Raw genomic sequence first — 13484 nt, forward strand, 5'->3', positions numbered from 1 at the left:
CTATACTACCTGTAGTAAGAGCCTGTTGATTAGCTGTAGCAATAGAACCTGTACACGCGCCTGTCGTCCCTGCTCGTGAGCCCGTACCGTGACAGTGAACCTCTGTTTAATTTAGCGACATACTTAGCTTTACTGATCGCCATTAATTTCTAGGTGAATCAACCAGAGATTTAAATCCTAATACGGAAATCTTCGCTAGCGAATTCAATTACAACCGGGGGTGTTGTTTAGCTTCAGTTGTGGTTGAAATTTCTGTAGTATTTCTTCTGTAGCATCCACACCACCTTCCCTAAAAGACATAGCCGCCAGGAATAATTTAATTCCAGGCCCGATATCCAAATGCAACTCAAGAACTCCCACTGCCTTTACCGGCGCTGTCCAGTTGCGCCACGTGATCTGTCAAAGCTCTAATTGTAAGAGAAATATATCTTCAGCCATCATTGTCCCCACCAAACAACTTTTTCTTTACCGATCAAACTCGTCGGAAATCCTCCTGATTGGGTAAATACCTCTCGTTGAGTTATTAATCGAACTCAATTGTAACATTCGAAACCGGATAAGCCTTAGTTCGCCCGCCAAAGCTCCATGTGGCCTAGTTAGCGCCCTTTCCAGCAACTGAAACGGCAAAAGCAAAAATGCCATGGGTAGCGTGCATAGAAGATATACCAGAGCCATGGCTAGAATACTCCTAGATATTCTCTGGGGTGCAGGGGCTAGTGACCTGCATGTTAGGTAAATCAACCCGACGCGAGGATCGATGCGAGCAGCCTGCTTGCAGCCTGCAGAATGCATTCATCGACTTTAGATATATGTGTACATGTTACCGGGCGTATCCACGTCTCAAAATTTACGCCTCGGCCCTATCCCGTTCCTTTCCATCTGTTCGGCCCTTTCCAACCCCTACAACTCACATCGTATATTCTTTCCGCGTGAGTAGGTATTATGGTGTTGTGGAGACTGTTAGTATGTCGGACAGTACGGACATCGGATCACGGTAAACATCCGCTTTGAGAAATTCCCGTGCGACATGCTCCTAAACTGGATTTAGATGATTCCACCCAATCCAAGAAAACACTTACTGCCTCCTCAAGCTCGGCTATCTCGTCCTCTGGTACTTGACAGCATGCTGAGACAAGATCTTCCCCCCGTGCTGCAAGAAGTATAAGGTTTTCGGCACGCTGTACGATCTTAGATGGAACGCCATTCATGGCAGCACAACTAATGTCGGCATTAGTATCAACCTGCTACAAAGCACTGCACGAGCCTACCATGTGCCGAAACTCGAGGTGCTCCGACCTTCTCGGAAACTAGATATAGTTAGTACCTAGCAAGCGGCATGCATTAACACGTATTACTTGTATAGGTAGGTGATTTGATCATGAATTTTCTTCGCTTCAGTATCCACGCGCACTTCCATGTATCCGAATCCAAGTGTAGGTCGAGGTTTAAGTAGGTCCATCTCAAAGATTTCTAGACGCGTCAGAAAGTTTCGTAACCAGATTGTACTACTACCATACCATGAAAGTGCGTGGCTCCAATGACCTTTGGCCTTTCGCTGCCCAAGTTCAACAAGTATTCCATAACTGCGCAAGCTAAGCCGGCTCCGTCGCTTGATGCAGTGCCCTTGCCGAACTCGTCTATAAGTAGGAGGCTTCGGCGCGTGACTAGACTTAGAGCAAGCGAGATTTGCTGCAACTCAAGCATAAAAGAGCTTTGGTGATGAGACACCGTCTCGCGCGTAGTAACTCGGGAGAGGATCTTGTCCGTCAGCCCGATCCGTGCACTGTCTGCCGGCACAAAGCCCCCAACGTGCGCCATATAGACAGTCAAAGCAACCTGCTTGAGATAAACGCTCTTTCCTGAGTAGTTGGGACCAGTTAAGATGAGCATACTCGCATTGTTTTCGGAGGTATGCGCTTGGCGGATTTTTGGACTGGTAAACAGACGGTCGTCATGTTGCTCACTTGCGATTTCTCCGTCGCCCTCGCCTCCTTTCATTGCAGTATCATTCGCGACGAAGGAAGGTACCAAAAGCTCTTGGAGCATATGACTGGTGATATCAGTAACAAAACGACTCATCCCATGTATCTTAACTCACCGTCCTCCCTTGATGCGTATAGTATTTTCGTTTGTAATCTCGGGACGGCAAAGCTTATAGATCTTGGCAGCCTGAGCTAAGGCCAGTAAACTGTCAAGCTCTCCGCAAACATCAGAACAGGCAGTCAAGAGCTCTTCGTACTGGAGCAAATACTGGGCTAGTTCATGGCTGATCTCAATTTCTCGATCTGCAATGATGCCATAAACGTCGCCAAAGTGTTCATCCATTTCTCTCGTTTCGCTGTTCTTAAAGTAAACCTGCTCTTCCGTTGCAAACATTCTCTCCCAAGGATGGTCGAGACTGCCATCGTAAACCGCACCGCCCGTGTCTGGATCGATTGGTGTTGTACAGAGAAAACCTATCTGAGGGAAGTAGATTACATTCAGAGTAGCACCTGACTAAATTAGTAACTCTTTGCTGCGTCGACTTGGAGAGCCTCTTCCAAGTAAAAGGTATCACCTACGCAGATCAGAAGGCATCTTCTCGGATAATTTTCTCGCAACTTGATTGAGAAGGTAATCAAGACTATCCAGGGTCAGCTTCATCTGGTCTAACTCTTCGTCAATACCAGGCATGATGACAGTGCGACCTTCTTCTGCGGAGCCAGCTAAGTCAATAGTTTCACTGATCTTTCGCCCGATCTGAGCCAAGTGGTAACCTTCGAGCTTTTCAAAGACCTGTAGCAATCAGTAAAGAGGCTGTAGTCAAACGCCATTGATATAGAGTAGAAAGGTAGTCACATCTAGTTATCTCTTGTGAGCGCTTACCTTATTTCTGATGACTATGTGTTCTCCGCCGATAACATCCTGGAGTGCGTCTTTGATCTTCAGGGCATGGAAAGCAAACTGCCACAATCAGTTCATTAAAGAAAGGCACTGACATGATGAATGTTTTGTACATACCGCTCGGATAGATGTCCAGATACTCTTGGCAAATCCTCCATTCCCTCTTGTCGAGCTGTTTGCTCCTTTTCTAAGATTGACCATCATGACGCGCATATTGCCCAGGTTCTTCAGGTTTTTGACAAGCGCTTGTAGGGCTGGCTCGTTGTCAGGACGAGTGAAGATACTGACGGTATCCAGTCTCTCATTGATGACGTCCAAATTTAGGCTTGGGCGTAGAAATTGCTGTCTTAAAAGGAACCTCCCTTGTTGTGTTCGTGCTAGATGATGATATAGGCCATATATAGAAAGACCTTCTTTTTCGCCTGAGCTGGCCTTGGTCGGACCTTTGTTATGTGAGTGCGGATGTGATTCAGCGCCTATGATCTGCAAGGAATGAAGAGTATCGGTGTTGATGAACATGGTCTCGCGAAGACTGCACATTTCTAGTTTCGAGATGCGGAACATGAGATCTGCGGAACGATCATCGGGGAGGTACGCTGTTGCTCGTCGACGTTGTAGATATGAGATCAGTGCTCCAGCGCATCCGACCTGTTCGATTCAGTAAATACTACGGGGTTGTGCAACAAGCCAGTAAGTACCGTTGAGTGGCTCTCAAGATCAATCCACCCTGCAAGTCGGAGAAGTTGCCCTTGCTGACCTGCTGATTGGTCTTTTCCCGGATGGCCTACAGTGGCAAGCTCTCCGGGAACGTTGAATTCGATGTGGGTACCATCGTCTTTTCCCAAATGAAGGCTTGCAAGCTTGTTCTTTGCAGAATTGTAGTTGAACTCGCTCGGTGGTCTGACTTCAAGCAGAAATGGAAGGCGGAATTGGTCATTGTCGCCACTCTTGGCATCAGGGTCAAGACAGTCAATCACTCTGTCATCGGTCTTGGTGGAGACCAGGATGACTGTAGGATTGACGTATATCCTCACTTGACACAGTAAGCAAGACTGAGGTATGTCAGTTTACAAAGCACCTACAAGAGTCGACAACATCAACATGGCCATACTGTATATCCTCCATGAAGTAAAGTCTTTCTTCAGAAGCAATATAGTAACAGCAACCCACTGTTCCGCGAGTATTCAAGTCGACAGCCATGACGATTTCATTCAGCATGTCATCGTTCTCGTCGACATGATGACTGGCTTCAGAAGGCGCGTCAAGGGACGACGTGTCGTCCAGGAACGGCCCTCTATGGATCTGGACGTGGGGTCTACTTGTTGCAGACCGCGCAGTTGGAGCCGCCCGCACGGAAGAGCGCCATGATGTGGCGGTAGAGCCGGATGTACCACGAGTGTTCTCACGAGAATTGCTGTTCGAGGAAGTGCTACTACGACCGCCTGTGTGCCGATAGGGAAGCTTGAAGGGAGGCCGGCGTGGCATGACTATGTATAGCTGTAGAATTAATAACAGTTGTGTGTTGTGAGTTGTCAGAGGTGAGAGACGGTGGGTAGACTGACATGCGAAGAGGAAGGAGCGGAAGCACGCCTGCCTCTAGCGACGTACAAGAACACAACTTTGAGCAGGGTATCATTGTCATTATTGCAATCTACAGAGAAAAGAGATTTTTACCTACAAACGCCAATTATGCTACACCATATACATGCAATGGTCCTTCTGGAGTCTGTTTTACAATCATGTCGTCGTTAGTCATACAGCATCATGCCGCGGCAGAGACCGCAAGGCCTGCACCACCTTCTTTGATCGAGACGATGGCCTTGTCACCACTGCGAATCTCACCACGGATCAACTTGTCTGCTAGACTGTTGCCAATCTCTCTAGCAATCAGTCTGTTCAAGGGTCGTGCACCAAACTTTGGATCGTATCCTCGGTCGCATAGCCATTGTTTGGCCTCGTCCGGGCACTCGAGAACAATCCTACGGTCATCTAGTCGCTGCTGAAGCTCTTTCAGACGTATATCGACAATGTCTCTAAGCGCTTCTCGAGATAGACGGCGGAAAATGATGAATTCATCGAGGCGGTTAAGGAACTCAGGTGGGTATGTAGCAGCAACAACATCCATGACGGCGCTGCGCACTGCGGGCGAGATCTCGCTTGAGTCCTTGTTGACGGAGTGAATGGCATCGTCACCAACAATGATGTCAGCCCCAAGGTTAGATGTCATGACAATGATGGTGTTGCGGAAGTCCACCTTGTGGCCCTGTGCATCCGTCAGGAAACCCTCATCGAGGACTTGGAGGAGCAAGGTCGATATATCCTTGTGGGCCTTCTCCCACTCATCGAAGAGGAGAACGGCGTATGGCTTTCGTCGCACAGCTTCAGTAAGCTGGCCAGCATCCTCGTACCCAACATAGCCGGCAGGAGACCCAATAAGACGCGACACAGTGTGCTTCTCACTGAATTCGCTCATGTCGAAACGAATTACAGCTTGCGGTGTGCTGAACAGATATTCTGCGAGTCTCTTGCAAACCTCGGTCTTTCCTACACCCGTTGGTCCCAGCATCATAAAGGATGCAATAGGCCTGTTCTCGCCAGACAGTCCAGCTCTCTGAAGACGGATCGCATTTGCAACAGATGTCAAGGCCTCGTCCTGGCCCTTGACGTATTGGCGCAAGGTGTCCTCCATGTGTATGAGCTTCTCGCTTTCTCCGGAATTGAGCTTGGATAGTGGAATGCCAGTTGTCCGGGAGACAACAGATGCAATGTCGTCCGCCGTAACGGAATCGTGTAACAAGGAGCCCTGGCGGCTGGCTCCTGCAGTCACTTCCTCGTCTCTGGGAAGTTTTTGTTCCAGCTCTGGGATCCTGCTGTATTGCAGTTCACCAGCTTTGGCAAAGTTTCCTTCGCGGCGGGCTTGTTCGAGTTCAAGCTTTGCACGCTCGAGATTCTCTTGTGCGTTCTTGATAGCTTCGAGCTCTGCTCGCTCCTTCTCCCACTTCTCAGTCAGCACCTTTACTTCTTCTCGCTTTTGTTTGAGCGTCTCCTCAAGGCGCTCCCGTCGCTCCTTGCTAGCGATGTCGGTCTCCTTGCGGAGTGACTCTAGCTCGATCTGAATAGTCATGATCTGGCGATCCAGCTCCTGGATTGCATCTGGCTTGCTCTCTTGCTGCAGACGTAGCGCACTAGCAGCCTCGTCTACCAGGTCAATTGCTTTGTCAGGCAGGAAACGGTCGGTGATGTACCGATTGCTGTAGGAAGCGGCGGCGACCAAAGCGTTGTCGGTGATGCGCACACCGTGATGGACCTCGTATCGCTCCTTGATGCCACGAAGTATGGAGATTGTGTCTTGAACCGTGGGTTCGCCAACAATGATAGGCTGGAATCGTCTTGCCAGCGCTGCGTCCTTTTCGATCTGGCGGTATTCATTAAGGGTGGTTGCTCCGCAAAGCTGCAGCTCTCCGCGGCTAAGCGCAGGCTTCAAGAGATTGCTGGCATCGATACTACCCTCTGCCTTGCCCAAGCCCAACAGGGTGTGTAATTCGTCCACGAACAGAATGACGCCCTTGTTGGCCTCCTCGACCTCCTTCAACACACTCTTCAATCGCTCTTCGAAATCGCCTCGGAATTTTGCACCAGCGATGAGAGAGCCGAGATCAAGGGAGATGACGCGTTTCTCTTGTATCGATTCAGGCACATCCCCCTTAACAATGCGCTGGGCTAGACCTTCGAGAATGGCTGTCTTTCCTGTTCCAGCCTTTCCGATCAAGACGGGGTTGTTCTTGGTTCGTCGCGATAAAATCTGGATTGTGCGCTGTATCTCGCCATCTCGCCCTATAACGGGATCTAACTTGCCATCGCGCGCGCGCTGTGTGAGGTCTATTCCGTACTGCTCCAACGCAGGCTTCTCCGGCTCACCACCAAGGTTCATGCGATGCGTGCCACCAGGAGGATGCGGCCGACCCCCGTTCGCATACCCCCGGCAAGACACCAGCGGCCTCAGGATCCTGTGTTGCTGGGGCGGCAAGGCCACCGATGTGTTGAGGCATAATGGCGGCGAAGTGCGAAGGGGAAGTGGCCGTGCGATGGAGGAGGGGGACGCGATGCGCCTTGCGGCTATTCGTGCTCTACCGGTTAGCATTTTGACATGTATGGATTTCAGAATACGAGCAAGCTCAATTGGGAGGCAGATGGAGATGGCATAATATAGTATTGGTCAATGGATGGCGCGAGCTCAGGCGAGGGCGAGGGCGAAAATGCGCGGTGATTCGATGAGCTTCCACGTCTAGCAGCGGCGGGCCAGGCCAACGACGGCACGAGTTCTACAGACAAAGCCCAAGGGCAGAGGGAAAAAACATGAGGCGGGGGTGACGACAGCACTAAGGGCCGAGGTGCATAAGAGGCCACGAGCGGTTATGCGAGCATGGTGAAGGATGTGCCCCTCGATCATGGTCGAGCACGTACTAGCGCGGGGCCGTGCGTCCGAAAGCAATCTCCTCCCAGCCCCAGGCTGTAAAAAAACTTTGACTCCTCCTTCAACCACAACTCTTCGATTCTTTCCTCCCAATACGCACATTTCATTCCTGCAAACATGGGCTTCACCGACCTCGTTTCCGATGCGGGCTTGACCCTCCTCAACAGCTATGTGAGGACGCGCTCCTACATTGTTGGGTAAGTTGCTACCCCACCATGCACACTGTGTACTTTCCCTCTGCATCGCCTTCCATCCCTGCCCACCACTCGAATGATGAGAACATTTGGTCCGTGTTAATGAGGCGGCTTAAGACCCCGCTATCTGAATACAAACCCAAGCGCTTGTCGCACCTCTGATCTAGCTGTTGTTTCTGCTGCATTGCTCTCAGACGGCATTGGCGAGTCATCGACTAACATGCCACAGCTACTCCCCATCGCAGGCCGATGTCAAGGTCTTCCAGCAAATCAAGGAGATTCCTGCCCCCGAGAAGTACCCATACGCATGGCGCTGGTACAACCACATCCTCACCTTCCAGGGTGAGTTCGACTCGCTCCCTGGCGACCCAACCAAGGAGTTCACTGCCTACGGCCCCGAGTCTTCAGAGCTGCCCCTGAACCCCGCCAAGGCCCCTGAGAAGGAGGCTGAGGATGACGAGGACATCGACTTGTTCGGCAGTGACGACGAGGAGGAGGATGCCGAGGCCGCCAGGATCAAGGAGGAACGTCTGGCCGAGTACAACAAGAAGAAGGCCGGCAAGACCAAGCCTGCTGCCAAGTCCATTGTCACCCTTGACGTTAAGCCATGGGGTAAGTTTCTGACGGTGCCCTTTTTGCCATTGACGGCGCTGACAAGTTGTAGATGACGAGACAAACATGGACGAGCTCAAGGCCAACGTTCTCTCCATTGAGAAGGACGGTCTTGTCTGGGGTGCCTCCAAGTTGGTTGCTGTCGGTTTCGGTATCAAGAAGCTCCAGATCAACTTGGTCGTCGAGGACGAGAAGGTCTCGCTAGACGAGCTCCAGCAACAGATTGAGGAGTTTGAGGACCACGTTCAGTCCACCGACATTGTTGCCATGCAGAAGTTGTAGACGACTGCCGCTAGGTGCTTTGATGACTATTTGACGAAGAGTATGCATGATCATGACGGTAGGGTTTGGGCTCGGTTCACGGTTTGATGTCTTTATGAGCAGTCGCTAGACGAGAGCCAAAATAACGACATGGTAGAGATACCACTTCCCACTGCGGGACAAGGACATGAATTTTGCCACAGACTTGCACTTGTGATGGGATTGGTTATGTGTTGATCATCTGATCGATCAATTTCCGTATCCTTGGCATGATTACAAGGACCTGGTTCCTTTGCTGTCCATCTCAAGATCTGAGCTGCTACATATACTACATATGCTGTAGTCTAGAGGACGGTATTTGACTGCACAGTGTGGGATGCAGAAACAAGGATAGCCAATGTTTAATTCGGGATGCGTGCTAGCTCTTCAAGGCTTAGTGCTGCCGGCAGTTGGACCCTGCATGTACAATGGCCGCTACCTGATTCTAGATGCGCATGTCTTTTTCTATCCACTTTGTATGTGTGCATGCTTCCAGCCTCCTACTGTCTTCTTGGCCAAGTGCTGTACTGCGTATGTCCATTCTGACTGGCCTGTCTGAGCGTTTCGCCCAATCACCCCATGTCGCATGTTAAGCGCTCTCGCGCCACGGATCGTAGTAGCCACAGGCCAACTGTTGGCTGTGGTGCTGCCTTGTTTCACAGCGCCGATCATTAACCCCTGGCCTTGATGGCATTACACCCTCGCCAATGTGACTTGATTTAGATTGAGATATACGACCCTGGCGCTTGATGATGACATAGGATGAGGCTGTGCGCTCTCTGGTGGTGTATAGCGGCTTTGGGCATGTTCCTTTCACCACCGTTGCTTCATCTTACGCTCTTTCCACACTCTTTTCTCTTTGTTGGTGGCTCTTGACGACATCGCATCGTTATTTGCAGGACACCAATCAACGCGCGCGTGTCTATTTGAGACTGCACTTGTTTATAGCACTGCGACTGCGATCCGGTCGTTCCTTACGACTTGCTCTCCTGGATACGAGAGGCAAAAGTAGAGTCAAGAAACAACAAGAGAAGGGAAACGCACAGAACACAAAGCCACAATGTCGCTGGACTGCTCGAAAATCCCGGATACTACCAACACGGATGCTGGAGTTGCGGGTGCAGGCGTAAGCAACTTCCATTCTTCCCTTTCGCATCAATCCACGTCCAACTAACACTCACTCATAGACCCTCTTATCCTTCATAATCACAAACATCCTCTCTATCCTCCTCTCCGCCACCATCATCCTGCTCGGCCTCCGAAAATCCACATCGGCACCGATATCGCGCAAGCTGCTGCAATCCTTCTCAGACCAGCAGATCCTCACCGGCATCGGCATACAATCCGTCGGGCTGGCCAAAATGAACACAATGGTGCCTTACCACTTCTTCATCATCTGGCTCTTGTCGTTACTCTCCACCGCGACAAACCTTGCCACGCTGCTCGCCCTCGTCAACGACTTCAAGCGCGATTGGGTGCTCCGCTGGATACGACAGTTTCTCATGTTCGTCAACATGTCGCTTGGGATCCTCTCTGGTATCTTCATCTTGCAGACCGTCATGAAGAATATGTCGCCCAGACTCCCTATCGCGTGTGTCTGGCATGTGGAGAGCAAGGGGTCGTCTGACAACGCTGCACTGAGTATCGCGGGCACCATTGCTGTTATCGCCGGCCAGGTTATTACGTTTGGATTCGCAACTTGGTATCTACACAATCGGTCTAACCCGCGCTGGCTCAAGACCGTGCAAGTCATTGGACTCTTTGCGTGTCTTGCAATGGGTATCGGCGCAACGACACGGGTAGTCCTTGAGTCACAGGCGTTTGGCTCGCCTCCAGAGGCTATTCATCTTGTTGGGCCCAGCGAGGGCAACTGGAGTTTTGGGCAGTTGCTTCCGTTGCTGCTACTTGTGCTGCCAATTATTAGTACTGTGGAGATTGCGAGAGGAGAGGAACTCAAGCCGAAGAGTAAGGTGGATGATGATACCACGCCGCTTTTTGCGAATGGCTCCGATATGGAGTTCCAGCCCAACCCGCTGGTGGGCTCAGGGAATACATTGTTTAGGAAGTAAATATCGTATAGGCATGTACGATGTAGGGAGATAAATATGCATAGATGAGAATATATGATGACTTAAATGCTTACATCTGTTTGGCGTATGGCGAATCTGATAATTTTTCTCAGAAAAAAATGGAAGCCCACACCCCAAAGTGTACTACTTCCTGGCTCCCGGGTATTCACCTACGGGTATCCATCTGAACTATTCTGTAGCAATTCCGTAGCCACATTGCGAGACTACTCCCGAGAACTCTTAGTCTACCTCAAAGCCATCCCGGGATGCAGAGAGCGTCCAATCATATTCATCTGTCATAGTCTCGGAGGTATAGTCTGTAAGCAGGTGAGCAACTTGATGATACTGGGGCGATGCAATTCTGATCTCTCTCGAGGCTCTTGTCCTGGCGCATGAGGATGATCGCCAGTATGCCGACATACTCAATGCCACTTCAGCTATTATCTTCTTCGGAACTCCACATCGTGGCTCCGAAGGAGCCAATATTGGTAAAGTCGTCGCAAGAGTAGTCAATATGTGTTTGCGAGCATCACAAACTGCTGGCTTGGCTGGGACAGTAAGAGATGACCTTCTCACCACTTTGGGATCCAATTCTCAAACGCTGAGTGACCTCGCGGTCTCCTCCCGAAACTGTCTGAGATACTTGGAGATCGTGACCTTCTTTGAGAGAGAAAGGATGCCTGGGCTCTCTAAACTGGTACATTTGTCCACAGGGCTTGCTTCCCCACGCACCAATGGCTAACCCGTCTCCTAATATAGGTCGTTGATGAACATTCCGCCATCATGCAGATACCCGGCGAGAAGATCATACCACTTAACGCAAACCACAGAACTATGTGCCGTTTTGGAGATGCAACAGATGGAGGGTATCAACACGTCTTGACGGCCCTCAAGCGGTTAGCCAAAATAGCTCTCTTGGGCAAAAAGGTGGCAACAAAAGCGGATCACTTGTCTTCTAATCAGTATATGTAATGATGATAAGGACACGACAAAAACCCTTGCTAAGCGATATCAGCTATGAGCGAAACAGAGAAATCCTGCATGGTTCTTCTCAACTCCATCTATCTCACAGAATACAAAGCACAATTACCGAGGCCTGTACAAGGCACCTGCAGCTGGGTTCTCAAGCACCCTGCATATCTGGCCTGGCTAGGAGCCAAGGAAACAAGATTACTCTGGATCACAGGCGAACCGGGCTGTGGCAAAACGATGATCTCGGCTTATTTGACCGATCATCTAAGACTGAATGAGGCTACCGGCCCCAAACCTAAAGTCTTCTTCTTTTTCTACGACGACAAAATCAAAGCGCAGCGAGATGCAAACGCCATATTTCGAGGCATTCTTTACCAAATCGTAAAACAACATCGAAAGCTCATCAGGCACGTAAAGAGTCGATTCGAACTGGATGGGCCCAGTCTCGCAATCTCATTTCCCGCACTTTGGGAGCTCTTTTTGAAAGTAGTTGCTGAATCGACACCGGGCACTGTCGGAGTCATAGTGGATGCAATTGACGAGTGTGAAATCAGGACCCGCAATAGCTTCCTTAAGGCCGTGAATCAGTTGGTAAACGAGCGCAAGGAAACACATCAACGAGACCGCAACTGCATCAAGTTTCTGATTACCAGCCACCCTTCGCTTGATAATTCGCATCATCTCACGGAGATGATGGAAAACAGACTACCAATCGAGCAAAACCAAGTCGTGGTCGGCGATGACGTGAGGTTGGTCATTCGAAGCAGGATTGGCGAAATTGCGAATAAATTCCAGTGCGACAACGAGATTAAGCAATATCTGGAAGAAAGGCTTTACACAAAGTCTGACCAGAGTTTTCTCTGGTTGAGCATGATACTTCAAAGTCTTGAAAGAAGCCCAAGGGCATTAAAGAGAGACTTTGAGAAAATTATTAACACATTTCCTTAAAACCTTAAGGCTACTTCTAGCAAGTTCCTGAGCGTTATTCTACTTAAGGATTAAGAAGACGCTAGAAAGTTTATGCGCCTGCTTATTAGAGCTTTAAGACACTTGACGTTAACAGAATTAAACACTACCTTTACTATTGATTAGTAGCATAAGTCTATTGCTGATTTAGTAGATAACCTACAACTATCTATACACTTAATGCTACAAGACATTATAAAGTCCTTCGTCTGCATTAAATAACTAGATTGTAATTTAAACGACGATCCTATTGTCTTACTTATACACTAGTCTACTAAGGAATACCTTACTAACCAAGAACTCTATTCTACAGACAAGTTAGTACAAAATCTGGCGGTCTCCTTAGTAAATGCAGCGATCGACATGTCCCAATTATGCATACAATACCTTCTAATAGATAAGTTTAAGACAGATCTATTTGCACCAGAAAAGACGAGCGTTGAAAGCAGTTCGCCCAATTCATCTCGTATCTTACCCTCTATAGATAATGAGGAGACGGACTGGGACGGCACCCTCAGTCTAGACAATTATCTTGGCCTTGACAGCTTCTTTAGGGACTTATAGGAATTGGAAGAGGCACAATGCGCGCTAATTGCACAGAGATTTGAATTCTTTGATTACTCTGCAATCTGAGCAGAGTATTGCTTGCTCTGTGAAGATGCTGCTCTAAAGTCTATGCAGGATGCTATCTGCCAGCTAACAGCGAGCTCTAGCTGCGCCTTAATTAACTAGCTAAAATTCTACTAGATCAAAAACAATATTAATTACTCATTCCTAGATACTTTTAAAACTATTAAGGTAGCTGCGTTCTTTAACTTAACCTTATTACGTGCTAGGGTCCTAGAAAAAGTACGTCTCAGAAGTGAGACAAAGGTCCAGGCTTTATTCTAGGTAGCGAGAATGTCCTCCCCTAATTGTACAAAGTGTTACACGGGGTTGGGATCTATACTTCTCTTGCCGGGTCCCACACTAAGGCCGGTGAGCTTTACGCTAGTGTTCCGTGAAAGTTGTCTG

General features: G+C 49.3%; 5 protein-coding genes across 5 annotated transcripts; 3 read left to right on the top strand and 2 right to left on the bottom strand.

Annotated features, from left to right (window-relative positions):
• Positions 1-940: 940 nt before the first annotated feature.
• Positions 941-4368, bottom strand: COCCADRAFT_9965 (uncharacterized protein; the record flags this gene model as incomplete). Its single annotated transcript, XM_007720061.1, has 11 exons — positions 941-1033; positions 1080-1218; positions 1269-1307; positions 1356-1470; positions 1518-2050; positions 2099-2492; positions 2562-2775; positions 2866-2943; positions 3001-3531; positions 3582-3916; positions 3966-4368. The coding sequence occupies 11 exons, from the start codon at positions 4366-4368 to the stop codon at positions 941-943; spliced, it is 2874 nt and encodes a 957-aa protein (XP_007718251.1).
• A 277-nt stretch (positions 4369-4645) lies between these two features.
• COCCADRAFT_9966 (uncharacterized protein) lies at positions 4646-7024 on the bottom strand (the record flags this gene model as incomplete). Its single annotated transcript, XM_007720062.1, has 1 exon — positions 4646-7024. One exon carries the CDS (start codon positions 7022-7024, stop codon positions 4646-4648), a length of 2379 nt encoding a protein of 792 aa, XP_007718252.1.
• Positions 7025-7474: 450 nt separating this feature from the next.
• COCCADRAFT_31080 (uncharacterized protein) lies at positions 7475-8445 on the top strand (the record flags this gene model as incomplete). The annotated part of the gene is made up of 3 exons (XM_007720063.1): positions 7475-7554; positions 7781-8163; positions 8216-8445. 3 exons carry the CDS (start codon positions 7475-7477, stop codon positions 8443-8445), a joined length of 693 nt encoding a protein of 230 aa, XP_007718253.1.
• Positions 8446-9523: 1078 nt separating this feature from the next.
• COCCADRAFT_111685 (uncharacterized protein) lies at positions 9524-10532 on the top strand (the record flags this gene model as incomplete). Its single annotated transcript, XM_007720064.1, has 2 exons — positions 9524-9589; positions 9651-10532. The coding sequence occupies 2 exons, from the start codon at positions 9524-9526 to the stop codon at positions 10530-10532; spliced, it is 948 nt and encodes a 315-aa protein (XP_007718254.1).
• A 1017-nt stretch (positions 10533-11549) lies between these two features.
• Positions 11550-12452, top strand: COCCADRAFT_9969 (uncharacterized protein; the record flags this gene model as incomplete). The annotated part of the gene is made up of 1 exon (XM_007720065.1): positions 11550-12452. The coding sequence occupies one exon, from the start codon at positions 11550-11552 to the stop codon at positions 12450-12452; it is 903 nt and encodes a 300-aa protein (XP_007718255.1).
• Positions 12453-13484: the final 1032 nt, after the last annotated feature.

Source organism: Bipolaris zeicola (genome assembly GCF_000523435.1).
Source record: "Bipolaris zeicola 26-R-13 unplaced genomic scaffold scaffold_391, whole genome shotgun sequence".
NCBI lineage: Eukaryota > Fungi > Ascomycota > Dothideomycetes > Pleosporales > Pleosporaceae > Bipolaris > Bipolaris zeicola.